Consider the following 18,502-nt stretch of genomic DNA (forward strand, 5'->3'; position numbering starts at 1 on the left):
ATATTTGCCCAAGTCTAATTCAAACATTGTGAAAATAGATTTTTACCACACCATTTTCGATTTTATCACCATATGGATTAAATGAGGAAACACATTTTCTGTTCACTATTTTCTGTGACTGTTAAGACATTAATCCACTCAGTGATTTATGATTGTATGGCAGTTCTTGATAATATTTCTGTGACACATACAGTAAGTGTACAGTAACTGTGGCCAGATAATAAATACTCACGAAGACACGTTTTACATTAGGAAAATAATGTTGTCCCACAGATTCACAGCAGCATCTTATGAATATTTAATGTATTTAGAAGTTGATTTTCACTGTGTTTCACTCTCCTCATTGACAGTTTCAGTCAGAACCTGTCTCACCACCACAGTGTCTGAACCTGTGGGCTCTTCACTGTCTTTCTTTCCAGATGTGTCGTCTTGCTTCCAGTGAAGGTCTAGAGACAGATCCTGGTGTGGTTTGTATTTAACCTGGATTAAATGAATGGGGCAAGTTGAAGCTGAGCCTGACTGATGTCTTAAATGTGTATGACCTTGTTGTTTTTTTTTTTCCTCATTCGAGTTAGGATGGTATTGTCTCAGGTGAAGCTGATAAATCTTTGTGTCATCATTTGGACTGGCTCTTCCTGTGTGGTATTCAACAACAGCACTGGAGATAGATATTATGGTTATTATGGATGTTATGGTTTTTCCCCCCCTGTCCATGAACATAAGAGTCAGGCTGCTGGCCTGTGAGAGGAGTGACTGTAACAGTGTGTCTGCACAGGAAGTGTTTCAGGTGTCATCTCACCTACATCTGACAGAACATACACACTCCTATCTATCACTACGGCGAAGACATCCCATGCTGGTTTCATAACAGAGAAATATAATCATTATTTCTAATCAGCCCCGCTTTTTTAAGTTTGTTAACCTCTGCCCGTCTAGACTCCAGACCGTCGCACCCCACACGTGAAACTGGAGGTCAGTGTGTGAAGTGACCGCAGTGTTTCATTTGTAGATATGAACTGATTTGACCTGATTTAAGTGTGAAGTGAAAAAAAGGCAATCAACAGGGAGAGAGAGAGAGAGAGAGAGAGAGCGATATACCCGCTGAATTTCTCTGAAACTTGTTCTGCAGAAAAGTACCGGAAAAGGAACCAGGCAGATACACTCTGATAATTAATCTTCAGACAAGACCAGTCACATTTCTGGAGCGCCTTAAATCCAGACCCCCCCTTTCAAAACCCCCCAAACCCAAGAACTGGGACCAGAAATGAGTCCCAGAGTGACAACAACACTGCTTTCAAACCCCAGTCACAGTAAAACAAGTTGTAACACAATGTGAAGAAACCTAAAGGCCACAGTAACAAGACAACAGGGAAACACAAAGACAACACATGTGGTCACTGTTCCACAGACATGAACTTCCTCCTAAAATAAAAAATCCTTCAATGAAATAAGGAACGTTTAACTGATTCAGTTCTGTAAATCCACATTTCAAGACACACACTCACACACACACACACACACACACACACACACACACACTCACACTCACACACACACACACACACACACACACACACACATACACACAAACTTTCCTACTAATAAAGCCACTTTGAATTCAGATGGCTGTTTTGAGTGGTACTTCGGTTACACATCCACTGTGATCACACAGCAGCATCTTCATCCTCATCCTCATCCTCCACCATCGCTCCATCTCAGTCCAGCCTCCACTCTATCTGTCTACCTGTATCCCCACCCTCTGTGTCTTTCTCCTCCTGTGTGTGAACACACACATGAACACACACACATTTTCTTTTGTCACTTTTGGAGAAACAACATAAATCATATTTTCACCTTAAAATTGAATGATTTACATTGTGGAGGCTTCCTTTTGTCCCCATAATGTGACTGTGTGAACTGATTTAGGTCCTCACAACATGAGTAATACCTGGAACACAGACACACACATACACACACACAAACACACACACACACACACAGCACTCTCTGTGGTGAACTAGCTGCTATTGATTGAATCTGAGGAGATGTCTGAGGAGGAGAGGACTGTTCAGGGCATGGGGAATAGACTACGCTCAGCTCTCAGCTAATAGATAGCACAGATTGCCTTGGTGTGTGTGTGTGTGTGTGTGTGTGTGATAGTACAGATTGCCTGGTGCAAGCTGTTAGGCAGAGAAGCCTGTCTTTTCACAAGCTCCATTGAGTGGAGCACAGCGTGGAAACGCTTCAAGCTAGATGATAGGGCCGATAACAGGCCTGATGTGGCTGAATGAGCCCCGCCGGAGCCCGGAGAGCAGGGAAATACGATTTGGTAAATAGTGATGGTTACGTGTGTGAGACAAATAGCCCATTTGGTCAATAATCAAGACAGCTGCTGGGCTAAAAGGTAGGAGGCAAAGTTTGGATAAAGAAGTGGATCAGAGAGCACATGCTTGTGGCTTATTCTTACACATGATGACATGCTCTGTATTTTCAGGCTGAAGTCAGTTTCCATGGGTAAAGTCAGTTGTGTCCCTGGAAAGCGAACGTCAGTGAGTGGCCTCACATAAAGCCTCCTCCTGTGTTTTGCAGGCCTTCATGATCTTTGTCAAAATCCTTCGTCGCCACGTGAAGGTTGAACCAAAATGAGACGATCTAGCCTACGGAAGATTTTCACTTTGCATCACCAGCTAATCAACTATGGTATGATTAACATCAGGAGAGGTCATGGTTGGTGCCTCAAGTGGCCATCCGAGGAACTGCAGTTTTTGGTGTTTCAGTGTTGGCTTAATTTTTCAGCCCTGGAGGTTGAAATGGTGAGTGAGTGGATGATGGAGTTGACCATCATGAATGAATGATGGGGTATAAAGAAAAAATATGTTACAATAAAAATCTGTTTTCCTTAAATCCCATGAAAAGACTAAAACCAAAAGTGAAAAATTGATTCTTCTCACAAGTATTTTCTTTATAAACTCTCTCCTACATCAGATATTTGGTTCGTGACAGAGGGATCATCCAGCAGCAGCTACCACTGAGCTAAGAAGATGATGATGATATGACTTAGTTTAATCATCAGTGGAGACACTGATTTTATTTTGTTTAAACCCTGCATAGTTAATGTCATGGAAATGTTCACACAAGTATTAAAAAAATCTGCTGTAGTTAAACTAATGCTGAGCTGCTAATTGCATTGTTCTGTTGGTTTATCTTTGGACTGGTAGTTGTTGCATTTTTAATGAAATCAGTCAGCATCCGTTTAATCCACCATCAGCATCAGACTCTGTCCACAGTGCTCTGGCTGCATTTCTTCTCTTCATGTGGCTGTATTTCTGTTGCATAGAAAACTCACTGGAGCGCCAGTGTTTGAGTAACATTAGCTAAACATTAAACACAGTGACCAAGTAATTAAATGAGAGATGGACTAACACATAATGTGTGTTATTAAAATGAGGCTGCATGGATTCAAACAGCAAGTTGATATTATGCAGATCACAACAAGTTGTAGAAACAGCAAACAACAAATTCAATAACAAGAGTTATGGGTAAAAAACTGCAGTAAAGCTGGTTTTGCTGAGATACCAGTACAGTATATACTGTACAGCTTGACTGGTCTTAATGTCTTTCTGTACTATAAATAAATCAAACATTAAAACACACACTGGTGGACAGACACACAAAGGCAGTGTGAGCTGACTGTGAAAGTTGCAGGTCAGTGACCAGGCCTCTCCAGCAGAGCCCTGCCTTAAATGCTGTGGGTCCATGTGTTGTAAAAAAGCTTTGCACTGAAAAACCAAATCGTCTTTTTTCCCTTCAGTATCAGCTCGGCACTCGGTTCGCCTTGCTGCAGTGCCTGCCATTAATACCCGTCAGCCGCCTGCGCCCACATCATATTTCTGCTGTTCTGCTGGAATATATGGAGTGCCTGTTCAGCCAGCACTCAGGAAACGCTGCATAATTGACTACAAAACAGGAAAGTCTGGTAGTCCTCTGAGCACGACTACATGGAGCCAAATCTACGGTGCTGCAGCTACAGTACCGCTCAGACATGAGTACCATGATGTTTGATGTGAAGGTGCTGATGTGTTGGTGGAAGGTCTACAGCGTCCTGAAGGAAACACTGACATGTTGAATCCAGTAAACACATACAGCAGGTCCTGACCCTAACCCTAACCCAACAGTGTTTAAACCAACGTTAAAATAAACGTCCTCGGTCAGGTGGTTCTACAGGATATTTAAATACATCAGTCACAGATGCTGAAATAAGAATAAATGATGTCAAAACTGAAAGAGCATTATTGTAGAAAGCTAAGAATCTGTTAAGTCAGAAGTATCATGGCAAAGGAATATGTCTGTGACTGTCACCAAATAATTTCACTGAAAGTGTTGAATCTGTCTGGAAAATTTTCTAATTAAATTCAACACAATTCAGAAATATAAGGAGTGTTCAAAAATAATGAAGTAAGTTAAATATGTTAGCATGTGTTTATGGTTTTGTTTGTCCACCAGAAACATGTACAACTAACTCAGCAGGTGAAATATTTTGTCATGAGACGTTTGGACCTGAGTAAGACAGCTAGCTTAGCTAGGTCTGTTTTGAGGCTGGTTGCTATAGGACAGTCGTTCTCAAACTTTTTCACATCAAGGACACCTAAACTGACAAAAGACCATGGACCCCCATCTGATAAGATTTTGTCCCAGGATCCCTGTTTTATTACAGAAAGTGTTTAAACCCATTACCTGAACAATCATACATTCTGTCGTTGTTATGGATGGAATATAGTGAAAATAAGTTATTACCGTTTTTGCTGGGGACCCCCAGGAACTGCCTCTAGCACCCCTGAGGATCCCTGGAGTGCAACTCAGCTTTTGCAGTAGATCACGGTTTTGCTGCTTCACACACTAGTGAACTGAGCACAGTGAACATAGTCATACTCTCGAGCCACCAGCTGTTCTGTTGAATATAGTGAAGTCCATCAAAGACAGTCTTCAGATTTTTACAACTTCAGACTGGGGGCTTTGAGTGTGTTTGTTTTTGTTAGTTTTCTGCCTACAAACTGGAACTATCCTCACAATGTTCTGTTGCGTGTTCACCCCGTGAGGATTGACTGAGGACCGAGATGACAATTCCTACACGCAAATGTAATATATGTACATGTGTTGACATTCATACAATATTTGTACATACGAAATAAAAATGTATGTAAAAAATATATATGAAACTTATTAGAAATTCTTATTATTAATTTGGCAGATATTGCAATTGTGATATGAATCACAGTTTCAGTTTTGCATGGTAATTTTTGTGTTTCATTTTCACTGAAATAAAAAATTGATGATGATGTGATTTTTGCTGGGGGTATGTACAAAATGAGTAGAGAGGATGAGAATATGATTTATGGGCCAGGGCGTCTCTGTAGCACCACAATCCTTCATTTATGTTCTGTTGTGACACATTTGATCTTTAGCAAAAAAAAAGGCCAGAGATTTGAATATTGCACTTTCAATAATATTTCAATTATTTGTTCAGCCCTAATTGTGTAAATATCCCCCCAGTATACCTAGAAGACGTTAAAAACATTCATTTATTTAGTCAGTGGGTTTGATCAGTCACATTATGAATAAAATGATTTTCTATAATCTTTGACAAAACAGGGGTTGTTCTTCTTGCAGTGGACAGATCCTGTTTGTCAAGTATTTGGTTATGTAGTAGAAAGAGACATGATTTTAAAGTTAGTCCTACAGTGTATTATCATTACTATTAACCACTGTTATCTGTCATTATTATTGATAACACCATTACCTACACAGCTGTTCCTGGTCTTTCTCTCTCTCTTTTCTCATCTCTCCTCCCCCCACCCCCCCTTTTTTATCTCCTCCTAAACCCAACCGGTCGAGGCAGATGGCCGCCCACCCTGAGCCCGGTTCTGTTGGAGGTTTCTTCCTGTTAAAGGGAGTTTTTCCTCCCCCCTGTCGCCAAGTCTTGACCTTACCCTGTAAAGGGCCTTGAGATAATGTAGATTATGATTTGGCGCTATACAAATAAAATTGAATTGAATTGAATTGAATTAAAAACATCTCTCTGCATTGGGCTCCTCCTGCTGTGGCATCAGAGACACCAGTCTGTCCACCACCTGTCATCCGTCCCTCGTCCAGTTCTGCCGTTCCTGCACGGAAGCAGATCCTTTCCTGGCTCTGGGTGATGACATGTGGTCTGGTGATACAACCAAGTCCCAAGCCTGCTGCACTCCCTGAAACTCAGACCTGTGGGTCCTGTTCAAGAGTGGGGAGGGTCATGCTCAACACTCCTTTAGACCTCTCTCATTTGAACCTCTTCAAATGAACAATAAATTCCAGTGAACAGTCTGGATTGGCTGCACTCTCCAGCAAATCTCCAGCTGGACGACCATCCATCCATCTTCTGCCCAGGCCTCTACACCCGAGATGGTTGATGGCTCCTCAGCTGCCATGGACTTCACCTTGAACTTCTGTTTCCAGCACAACCAAGGATTGACTTTGCTCTCATGACCAGCTCACTGCCTGTTGGGACCATCTTGCTGCCACTGATTGAGACCGTCCACCTGCTCCTCTTCCAGTGCTCTCCCCTGTTGCTGCTCTATGTGGCTGCTCTCACCTTGGTACAGTGCCTACTGTTAGCACCTTTATGGTCCAGCATGTAGTGGTGCACAGTGGCGGAACTTTCTGCTGTCCCAGGGTCTGTGTTAAGGACATTACTCCCACCACTCTGCAGTTGATTAAAACTCAAACTCTGCCTCTTTGGTCATCACTGTTACACCACAATCAGTGGTGCTTATCCTGCCGTCCCCCGGGCTGCACTGGGCCACTCTGACCATGTCATGGTCCACCTGATTCCCACATACAGGCAGAAACTAAAACTGTGTAAACCTGTTGTTTACAAGAACCTCCAAGAACCTCCAATTGCACCAATCACCAAAACAAATTCCTTGTATGTGGAAACATACTTGGCAATAAAACTGATGCTGATTCTGATTCTGATTCTGATTCTGATTCTGATTATCCACTGTTGCGTGGGGGCCTCTGTGGGTCTCTGTCCTCTCTATCCATCTCGCTTCCGCTGGGGGAGCCGGTGAGACAGCCAATTGTTTCTTTCGGCCAGGATCTACGACCCCTCTTTGTTTGTTTCTTGGTTTCTTTTGTTGAGTTTGTAGTTATGTTACAATAAAGCAATTTGGTTTGGGTAAAATCAGGAAGTAGTGGTGTCCTTTATATATGTGCCAGCCTCTGGAGCCTTTTGTGTTGTTAGGGAGGCCGTAACATATCACCAATGACTTGAGGATTTTGTGCACCTTTTGTACAATCTGCTGGACACCGGGAAGCAGCAAAATTTTTTCAGCCCCCATGTTCCAGCTGCCAGGCTATTAACTAGAACCAGCCGTTCACCCCACATTACTCCCGTTCTTGCATCAATTCATTGGCTTCCTGTAATATTTAGAATACAAGATCCTACTGATTACATATGACGCACAGCAAAACTCACCCCAGTTACATTTCTGATCTCCACTTCGGGATCACTCTGAACCTCAAATCTCTGCCTTCCTTCCTTCTAGATCCACTCTGACTGAATGAGAGGTGATTGTGTCTCTGATGTTTTAGCCCCAAACCCCTGGAATCATCTCCCTCAATCTACCAGGTTTGCTGAACCTTTGGACTCTTCTAAAAACCCATCTTCATGGGCAAGACAAGACTATAAAACTCCATCCTTGTCTTTGTTTTAGTTCTTTTTTTTTTGTGGTTGCGTTGTGTTGATGTATTCTTACTTAATTTATTAATTCATTTATATTTTGTGTGTATGTGTGTGTGTGTGTGTGTGTGTGTGTGAAGCACTTTGTATCTGTGTGTTTAAAGACATGCTGGACAAATAAAGCTTTACTTACTGACTTACCATGACCAAGTGTTTTAGGAGCTTTAGTCTCACCTCGCACTGGATGCAGGACCAAGATCATACTAAAGTCCACCCATCATTAAAACACCCTGTAAAATTACATTTTAGAAAAAATCATTAATAAAACTCTACCCTTCAGATGTCTTTTAATGTCTGTGTTCTTTCTGACTCCAGGGCTTTGGCAGTGGGACATGTTAATTGAGAAATATTAGGACACCTTTAATGAAAGAAGGCTTGATACTTTTTTTAGTAAGTCCTATTCTCTATGCAGCAGTACACTTCATTTGAAGAGTTCATATTTAATTGAGATTACAGCCCCAACATGAAGTGTGTGCTCTGGAGAGACAGAAACAAATTTACAAAAAGATTCACCACGCTTAAAAAAGTTCACTGGAATCTGTTTCATGAATGAGGCACCCAACAATCTATCACATTACCACTGAATTTCCCAAGGGCTCTGTGGTAAGTTTTCCAAATTGAGAATGGTTCTGATTTCTCCCCTTTATTAAGATTCAAACTCTTGCAGCCCCAAAGAAGAGATCATTAGAATCAATATTCAATTTGAGGCCCGCTGCTTGTGATGTGGGGCTGCGCTTCATAAAAATGTCAAAAAGATTTAGCTGCGACATACGCTGGAGGGACGGCTTGCTTTTTGTTGCTATTGATTTGAAAACATTATAGAGAGAATCTCCAGCAGAGCAGTTCTGAATGAAATATCAGACTGTTGTAACCCCATCCACATCTGCACACATCTGTAATGTTTACCTCGTAAAGGATAGACACCTAACAAATTATGTAATGACAATATGTAAGAATGAGGAGCATGAAGAGCTGAACAAGTCCTCCTGTTTGTCCATGCTCAGACATACAAATGTTTTCTGATCTGAGGCTCCTGTCAACAGGACAACGTTATGTCTGTCCTTTGTGATGCACCACCTCTGTGGTTAAGGTTTGGTTAGGCACAAAACATTAATACATGAACATAACATCAATAAAAGATATTAATGTAATGCAATACAAATATGATCACTGTGCACTGTGCTATAATAAAATATACAGCAGCTAAATTTGTGTTATACTGATGTTCAGTAGCCAATGTGAGGCGCTGACCACAAATTCAGCTTCTAAGTTTAAGGACAAGGCCAGAGGAAGATGATGTTTTTGGTTAATACAGGCAGACTTAGACAAGCTGCCATTACTGCGGTGGCACCTCACTTGTAAACCTTTCATATCTTTGCCAAAAATCTGTCAGTCAGATCCCAGAGAACCACTTTTATTCTGGAAATACAGTCATAAAATGCCAAAAACATAGCAACGATGATGACAGTCAACAGTCAGTGATTCACCTGTGTCTCAGCAATGCTTTAACACAGGTACTCCCTGCTGCTAATCTTGTTTTAATCAATTATCAAACATGACATTATTCTGATGCTGCTGAAGAAACCTCATCTGTATCCTGTTCACTTACAGACCAGTTTCAAAATGACAATTTTTATCAAACGTGTTAAAGTCAGTTCAACGCTAGGTTCTATCAGAATAATTAACTGCTTCACTGAAAATAAGTACCCACAATGCCTTGCAGAGCAGCTGGCAAACAGCAGGTGAGCGCTGAATTCCCAACCTGCCCAATGAGCAGCCAGTCAATCAGCTTACAGTTACATAACTGGCCAATCAGTCTTGTCAACAGGATTTCCTTGGGACACGGACATGGTTAGTGGTTAGTTAACCTGAGAACTATCGGTTCAGCCAAACACATGTTTATTTGAGAGTCGCCTGCATCAGACCCAAACAGCTGTACTGATCTCATTATCAAACTGTCCCTGCTGTCCTCATGAAGTCTGAGGTCTCCAGTACATGCTGTCCAATTAACTACAAACCCAATAAATACGAGCCCCTGTCCTCCAATTCCCAGTAATATGACTGAAGTCCCACCTTACACCCACATGACCTGAGATAACCCCTCATGCGTTTCCGCCTCACAAGTCAGTCCACACAGGGCCATGGCTGACAACGTGTTCTGTCAGTGAAGGCAGTAGAGACAGTTATGAGAAGCATGTGTCTATAAATTCAGTCCACCACCTTTATCCTCATACAGTCCTGTGTGTGATGAGGATGAGGAGACATACTGAAGCCAAAGCAAAGTGGATTCAAACACACAAGACAGAGAGTTTACTAACATATCAGACGTTACGAAAGACGTCCACGTGTTGATGAAGTGAAATGAAAACTTTTTCAGAAACAGCCATTTATTCTGTTTTCTTTTAAGAAGCTGAATGAAGATATTTAATGTCAGAAGTCTTCAGACTGACAGACATGACTCAACAGTGGAGAGTCTGAAGTTACATCAGTGCTGAACTGTTTTCATTTTCCTCCTTAGATCAGGTTGAAAAGGTTCCTTGTGATTCATCCCCTCCCAGAATCCATTTAAAGGATGCTGATCAGTTGCCACAACGACTTAGGAGAATGATGTGAATGAGAGTCTAAGCTGATTGTCCAAACCAGATTCATCATGATGGGACAAAATCACAAGAGGGGGAAGTCCAACACCAACAACGTGTCTGCCTGTGTGTTTGTGTACCAAAGACTATGGTTTTGAGATGAGGACTCCTTGGTGGAGGAGTGCAGTCTTACTGGAGACTCTCAACTTTTCAAAAACCCCTCACTACCACACTGATGTAAACCACTGAGTGTGTCTGCAAGTGTCTGCAGTGATTTCTCAACTGCACAGAAAAACATAAAATACAACCATAACACACAAAATCATCATCATCTATATCATTTTTGTATATTTTATTTAAATTGCCTCATCCACACTCACACTCACAAACCAATGGCAGTAAGCTGCCATGCAAGGCACTGGTCTGGTCTGGTCTGGTCTGACCATCAGGGCCAATTTGAGCATCAGTGTCCAGCACCATGTCAGCATGTGGTCAGGAGGAGTTGCGGATGATTAACGGAGGACCTGCTCCACCTGCAGAGCCACAGCCTCTGATGGTCTGACTGATCCTGGTCCCTGCCCTGCCTGCTGTACTTCTGATCCCTGCACTGCTTAACAGGACATCATCACACTGTGTAGAAACAGACACACTGATGTCTGAACTGTTCTCAAACATCGGTTTGTATCTGTCGCTTTGAACATCTTTGTCAGTGTTCACACACTCAACAACACAGTCTGTGCAATCTAGAAGACTTTCTGCAGCACATTTAAACACAGCAAACACACACACATGCAACTTACCCACAGATACATCATCATGGTGACTGAACAACTGAGTGCTTTCCCCTGCAGCACCGAAACAGACTCCTCCTTTACTTTAAAACACAAGTTGTGCGACCTGCAGACTGCGTATGCTCAGTCACCGGCTCAGCATCACACTCACTGAGCCAACTCTTCTGGGAGCAGGAAGATGCCTCTGACCCTTTTTAATTTTCCCTTTGACTTCCCTCTCTCCTTCTGTAAAATCCTGCTCAGCCACCAGTTCTCAGTCTGTGTGTGTGTGTGTTTTAGTGTGCGTGAATCTTTCAGTGTGTGTGTGTGTGTGAGAGAGAGAGCGAGAGAGAGAGAAAGAGAGAGAGAGAGAGAGAGAGAGGGAGAGAGAGAGAGAGAGGCTAACGACTAAATCTACTCTCTGTAGCAGGATGGTACTGTATACCACTGCACAAAGAAAGGGAACGAGGGAGACAGAAGAGGCGAGGTGGAGAAAACCACAAACACACACACACACACACACACACACACACACAGAGTAAATGTGTCCTTGTAAATAGCTGTTAGTAGCACATAATTGATGAACTTTTTAAGGTGATGAATGGAAACATTCTCATAGTTGCTCTTTAATAAAACACCACTGCTGCAGCTGCTGGATATTAGTCAGCTGTAAGTTGTCTTTAGGAAAAGTTTAGAGGCTATCAGAAGCTTGTAGTGGAGTCACTTTAATGATAAAGAAAGTTATTAATTGAAATAAACCCAGACACAGCCACAGACAGACTGCCACTATGGTCATAGCTCCTCTTCTTTTCTATTGTTTCAATGCATCAAACTGGGCTGCTGACATCATCTGAAAAGATCAGGAGACTCTGCAGCACCTACACACCTAAGGAGTTTTGACAAGTTGCAATGACCCAATTAGATGTAGGTTTCTGTACGTACATTCACTTTATTAGGAACACCACACTAACACTGGGTCGTTCCTCCTTTCTCAAACAGCAGTGATCACATCATCTCTGCAGATCTGTCAGCTGCACATTCATGCTGCAGGTCTCCTGTTCTACCACATCCCAAAGAGGTTCTACTGGATCCAGGTCTGAGGCTGAACTGGACTCAGTGACATTCAGACCGTGATTGGTTGGTATTAAGGGGCCATGAAAACATCCTCCACACCATCACACCTCCACCACCACCTGGACAGGTTGGTCCATGGATCCAGACTCTGACCCTACATCTGCTGCCTCAGCAGATCCAGATCCATCAGACCAGGTCTTCACCTGTCCAGTGTTGGTGAGCCTGTGTCCGCTGCAGCCTCAGGAGTCTGGTCTTGGTGACAGGAAGTGGACTCTGACGTGGTCTCTGCTGTTGTAGTCCATCCACCCACAGGTTGATTTGTTATGTGTGAGATAATATTTTTCCAGATTCTGATGTTTGAAGTGAACATAAACTGAAGTGCCTGACCTGTATCTGCACTGCTGCCACTTCCGGCTCTCAACGAAGGCGGACGCATCTTCCCCCTCTCTCCTCTCCCTTTTTTTCCCTGCTTTGCATCTCATGTCTCGTCCTGTCTTGTCTAAACCTTGGAAGCCTCTCTCCGCACTGCTCTCTAAATCTAAAATCATGGAATTGGTCAACTGGTCTCTCAACGCAATTGACAGGATCTTCTCGACGAGAAGCCCAGGTTCGGGGGAACCTGTCTGCCCTGGCGGAACGTACGCCGCTGGTTACATGAGGGACTCCTGGGAGCAGTGGAGGGTCGTGTGCCTGGCGATTCTTTCCGTTGAGGACATCGAAGATCTCTACATATTCGGAACTGTGATATCAGGCTTTCTGCTGATTGGATTAGGCATTGCCCTGGTGCATCGGAAAATTCGGAAGACGGTGACAGCAGTCCAAATCCCCACGCTGCCCGACATAATTGATGGAGTGAGTAAAGCTGTAAGCACTCAGACTGTGATTGTGAACCGCAACTTGGGAACCACCTTGGAAGGAGCTATTAATGCTCAGACTGTGGTCATAAATCGCAACATGGGTCACATCTTGGAGAAGCTTTCAGCTTTGCAAAGGAGAATGGATGAAGATGACCAGAATGGACAAACAGAGTAAGCCGTGTCTATTGAAATACGACTGCTCGCCCTAACCCAAACAATCATAATCTAATCTGCGTTCCGGCCCCCGCAGGAACAACTCCCCCACGAGATCGCTGCAGTGAGACGCTTCTACTCCCCCCCCCCCACCCCCCCCACCCCCCACCCCCCTTCCTCCAAGGACACCTGTTGACTAGTTTGGGTTCTGTTATTTTTTTCTCCTTTCCTCTCCACTTGTTTCTCCCCATCCCCCCCCCCCCCCCCCTTTTTTTTTTTTTAATGGCGCCGCGGATGGCTGCCTCGGTGTTTTGGTGCACTCATTGCATCAATCACCAGAAAATATTCCTTGTATGGGAAAACATACTTGGCAATAAACCTGATTCTGATTCTGATGATTGGCCGATTGGATTAGATGACTGCATGAATAAGCAGGTGTACAGGTGTTACTAATAAAGAGCTCAGTGAATCTATAATGTACAGTAAATTGTGAATTGTTTTCTAAATGACGTGTTGGCAAACATAATCACTTCCTGGATTCTGTCTGGTAGCATCATCCAGACACAATATTACATTTACTCATTGGACAGAAGCTTTTATCCAAAGCGACTTAGGTTTACTAGAGAGGTTCATCAGTGAGGCTTCAGGTCAGTAGAGACCTCGGTGTCAGGACTCACTTCTACATCTGTTTAATCAGTGAAGGAGATCAGGTAAAGAAGTGAACTGAAAGTCAGAGTCAGAGCTAGTTAGACATGTTAGGGTGTTGGACATGTTAGGTGAGCAGCGGCCAACCTTTTTGGTAATGGTAACATCTGTGCTTTATCAGCGTGATGCTAATGGCAGACGCACGCGACGGTCACACTACAAGTCGTTTGATCCCAGAGTTCAGGTTAGATGTTGCACAAAGGTCAGCACAGAAAACACAGAGCCAGGTGGGATTATAATACTAAACATGCAATGTTTAAAAATCCATAACCACATTTTATAAAATGTCATAACACATTTTGAACAGGTTTAATAGGTTGCACAGGGTCAGGGAAACGGTTTGGTATATTAGTGTTTGACCCCTGAGAGAAAATGAGAAATGCTGAACTGAAACAGTAACAAGTGATGGAAGAATCTGTGCGATAAAAAAAAAGTGTGTTTATTAAAAAAAATGCCCCAAAGGCCAAATAACCACACAGAAAAAAAAAAAAAAACTAAATCTGAGTCCATATCCAGTCTGAGAGTGTAATCTATTTGCTTCTCATTTCCCTTTATCCTGAAGGAAATACTTGTTCATTTCTTTATGGCTATGGACAATTAAAAAGAAATGAAATCAGCTGGTAGCTGTGTGTAGAGGGGATTGCAATAAGACGCCACGGCATGAATAATAAAACTAACGCTTGAAGTTTATTTTTAGACTCAAAATGTTCCCACAATTTAATGAGAGTTATGCTGCACGGCATCAAAGTGAACACGGCTACACTCTCTGCTGCTGTAAATGCTCTGTATTTTTTTTAGGTTCACAGCTGGTTATTGGAAAAACATAAAAAATTAACTAATCATTTTTGCTCAACCTGGCGATATTATACAAAACTAAACTCAAACTCCCATGAGGCAAGGAGGCAGCAAAGAGGCAAGATCTCGGACTAATTAAGTGTGGATATGAGCTACCTCTGCTCAATCTACAAGATTTATAATGAGGCTCCCACTTCACTGATATCCTCAAGTCTCCTGTCAAGTCAGTAATGAGACCAAAACATGCTCATCATACAGATGCTTCAGACGCAGCAGCTGAATCAGAACATACATTCACGAGTGTCTGAGGCAAACATGAAGCTACAAAGAGGACGACAGGGCCTGTGATCTGATACAACATGTTGTACAGTACACACAGCACTGATGAAAGGCAGACAGATTAGTGCAGTAAGTGCTGTGTGTCTCCTGTTAAAGTAACTGAATGTTAATATCAGTATCACAAGATTATTTATTAAAAGGTACAGATTTGTAAATGAATACATCATGAATTGACTATCTTCAAATATCAAATGTTGCTTCTTCACTAAGATTTCATATTTTTAATTTCCAGTCTCAGTCCATGCAGTGACCAGCACAACAGTTTGGTATTTTCTTCACCTTTAAATTGTCTGTGGTGTTTTGGTGCCCAGAGCAAAGTGTATTTATGTGAGTGTGTAAAAGAATCCATTATAACTTCCTCCAGAACTTCCCTCAAAAATGTTTTGCATGCATTTTAGAGATGCAGAAACTACAGCTGAACTGTGACGACTAAAACTGATGATTAGTAAGTGTCAGGAATTTCATTTTACTGTTCATTACTGTGTAAACAACTGAGCGTGGGTTGGAGCAGAGAGAGGGCGAACAGATCTCAGACACAGCTCCGCTGTCGATCAGCTGATTGTATCAAACACAGCAAACTAAACACCTGGAGCAAATATGCAGCAGTAATGAAATAATTCCAAAAAATATTTATTGATCTTTTTTTTTGACTTGCAGTTTATTTTATTTTGTTGCTGTTGGTTTCTGAGAGGCACCAAACTCTGCTTATATTTCATTTACCTACAAAGACAGATAAAGTGTCTTATATCTTGAAATTAAGATATTTTTTTTTGATTAAAGGAGCCATTTGTAAGTTTTGCTATTGCTACATAGCAATGTTAGCATCTAACCATTCTTTTACTGAAGTCAGCATGCTAATCAGCTAGCCATGGCTTGACTCATCACTGTCTGATAGCGACCACTGCAGCCTCCAGTCTGTCAGGAGACGATTACCACCACCTGCTCCCAGCAGGAAACCAGGTTCAGCAGCAGAGAAAACTTACAGTCTCTTTAAACCAGTGGGGACATTGGTAAATCTATCATCTATGTATGAATATGATCAACAGTGTCTGTTTTACAGTGTATGAAAAATTTTTCCTTCACTTTATGAAATCAGCAGCAGGACACGTGGACACGTCTGCAGCCTCTGATTGGACAGAAACTGACAGCTTCACATTTTGGGAGGATAATGAAGCTGTTGTTGTTTTACTGCCACTCCACTGCAGATCATGTTAGTGTGTCCTGCACGCCTGATGACTGAAATGTATTCAACATCCAGTACTGGAAAACTTGAAATACTCAAGGTACTTGGTTATTTGGGAAAATAACATTCAACATCCTGGACTGGAGCACAAAGTCTGTGCACCCATGTCCTAAAGCTGTGCATGGTCATTTTTCAAGTGACGGTAAAAATTGAACTGGATAGAAAACAAGCTCAGCTGCCACAGTTTAGTTCAAGAGGCCGCAAGACAGCCTTATCGTTGGAATTTTTTCCAAATTGTTTCAGAATAGATGACAACAGGGATTCACTATCTGCACGTTGTAGTGTCACGGCTGCAGCTCTGGCTGAATGTGTCCTGCAGTAAAGTTTGCTGGCACCATTAAAGAGTAACTTAAGAATCACTGCCCCCTCCAGTGGAAAGATACAAGCTAGTTCAGCCTCTGGCTGTGGTTGGGTGGGGGTCAGAAGTTTTGCACCTGTAAAAGGTTCCTGGAGTACACCTGACATTCCTCAGATTTTCATGGGGTGTTAAGTTATTCTTTAAATTCGATCTCTGTGTGCGGCAGATACGACACACAGAGTTAATACAGAGCTCGTTGTGATGCTGAATCGATCTGATGTACAACACATAAACTGGTGTCAGTCCTCAGGTGTACTGATGCTCTGTCACTGTTCAATAAAACAAACTTTCCATTTGTTTTCTCATTGGCTGGAAGTCGATGAAGCTGATCTGACTCAAACATACAGTTTATGGCTGTTTGTTTAAACCCAGTTTCAATTTAATGAGCCTTATATGAAACAAAGTATAGGAGAATCGCCAAAGCTTTTCTTAACATAGCCATGTAAAACAATACAAACTGCACAGGAACACATTCACACAAATACACTGTGTGTGCAATTACATGTCAGTCAGGTTTATGAAAGTGTTTCTGTAAGTGAGTGTTGTAGTTGTGTGGAAGACTGCGGACAAACAGGACATACAGGCAGGACTTACCCTCAGCTGCTCTTGCTCACAGCTCATCAGTTTGGCCTGAAATCTACAAGAGATAAGAACAATTAGCTGAAGTGACCACAGTCCTTAAAGTCCTCTTCACTTCAGCCATTAGCACAGGACACAACAACTGCATCCACCATGTTCGTAATCTAGACAATAAGAGCTTAGGGTAAACTGATCTGTTGCAAGAGAAACAGTGTAAGTTTGTTAAGAGAATTATGGATTTCAGGTTAAGAGAAAAGAAATAATGACAATCAGAGTTAAAGCTTCACCTAACACCTCATGTCTATCCAAAAGAAACTAGTCTGAATCATCAGTTCACTAAGCCCCTCTTTCTTACAGCAACTGTCCAATCATATCTCAGAAAGCATAATTAGGTGAGGCAGGTCTGTCAAGCTTTTTCTACTGCAACACGACAAAGGTTGTGCTGGTGCAGAAGTAAGAGCAACATGTAGAGTCCAGAGAGATTTGAGGGACGTGTCTTTTTTATCAGCCTTTCTAAAATGAAAAATAGAAAAACCGAAGTGTGAGGAACGCTAACCCCAACCCTGCTTTAACATAAGCCGCTAACATCAGCATGACTGGCTAAACAACTTACTTCAAAGGCCAAGAATTAGGATATCTTCAGATAGCAAAATAAATCCGGCTCATAATTGGGCCACATGCTTGTTTTCTTCTGTCCCAGTTTACATTCGATTCCATTGCCCAAATCTGGCCCACATGCAGCATGATTGTCAGATCCTACTTCCACATCTGGACAAATTCTTGCGTGCACACAGAAAATCTTCCGGCTGTCAGTCAATACAGAGCCGGGCTCTGCCCAGACTTGTAAGTATATGAGCCAAACTAAGGCCTAGGACCAAAGTGGACCAGAAGTTTCATTTTGCTATCTGCTAATGTAACTAGATTAGCTATAGGTTATGTTAGAAAGCTTTGTTCTGGGACATCCACTTTGTGAAAAGTGGTGTCGATCACTACATTTCCCCTTCCTGAAGCAAACTTAAACCCTGATGATCGGGCAACCTTTCCCACGGCTTAGGGCTTAAGATGAACCACAACATCCTCTTTACAAACCTACATCTCTTTCCCTTATTTCCTGACGTAACTTTAACCTAAATGAAGCCCTAACCCCAGTCCTAGCAGGCAGCACTTTACCAATCACTATTTGAAGCTGGTAACAGGTAGGCTGATATTAGAGGATGTGTCCTGATCATTACTGGATTTGGGGAATTTTGCCTTTTTAGTCTTCATCCAAAAA

The 18,502-nt window shown here is 42.3% G+C and overlaps 1 protein-coding gene across 1 annotated transcript in view; it reads right to left on the minus strand.

Moving 5' to 3' along the window:
- Positions 1-18,502, minus strand: part of rbfox1 (RNA binding fox-1 homolog 1) — a 309,086-nt gene that overhangs the window by 173,317 nt on the left and 117,267 nt on the right. The window contains exon 3 of the mRNA XM_071501337.1: positions 17,245-17,287. Within this exon, the coding sequence (XP_071357438.1) occupies positions 17,245-17,271 (27 nt within the window). The 5' untranslated portion in view covers positions 17,272-17,287. The remainder of the gene's footprint in view (positions 1-17,244; positions 17,288-18,502) is intronic.

Source organism: Trachinotus anak, unplaced genomic scaffold (assembly GCF_046630095.1).
Source record: "Trachinotus anak isolate AG129_WGS33_773 ecotype Australia unplaced genomic scaffold, CSIRO_AGI_Tana_v1 ptg000017l, whole genome shotgun sequence".
Taxonomy (NCBI): Eukaryota; Metazoa; Chordata; class Actinopteri; order Carangiformes; family Carangidae; genus Trachinotus; species Trachinotus anak.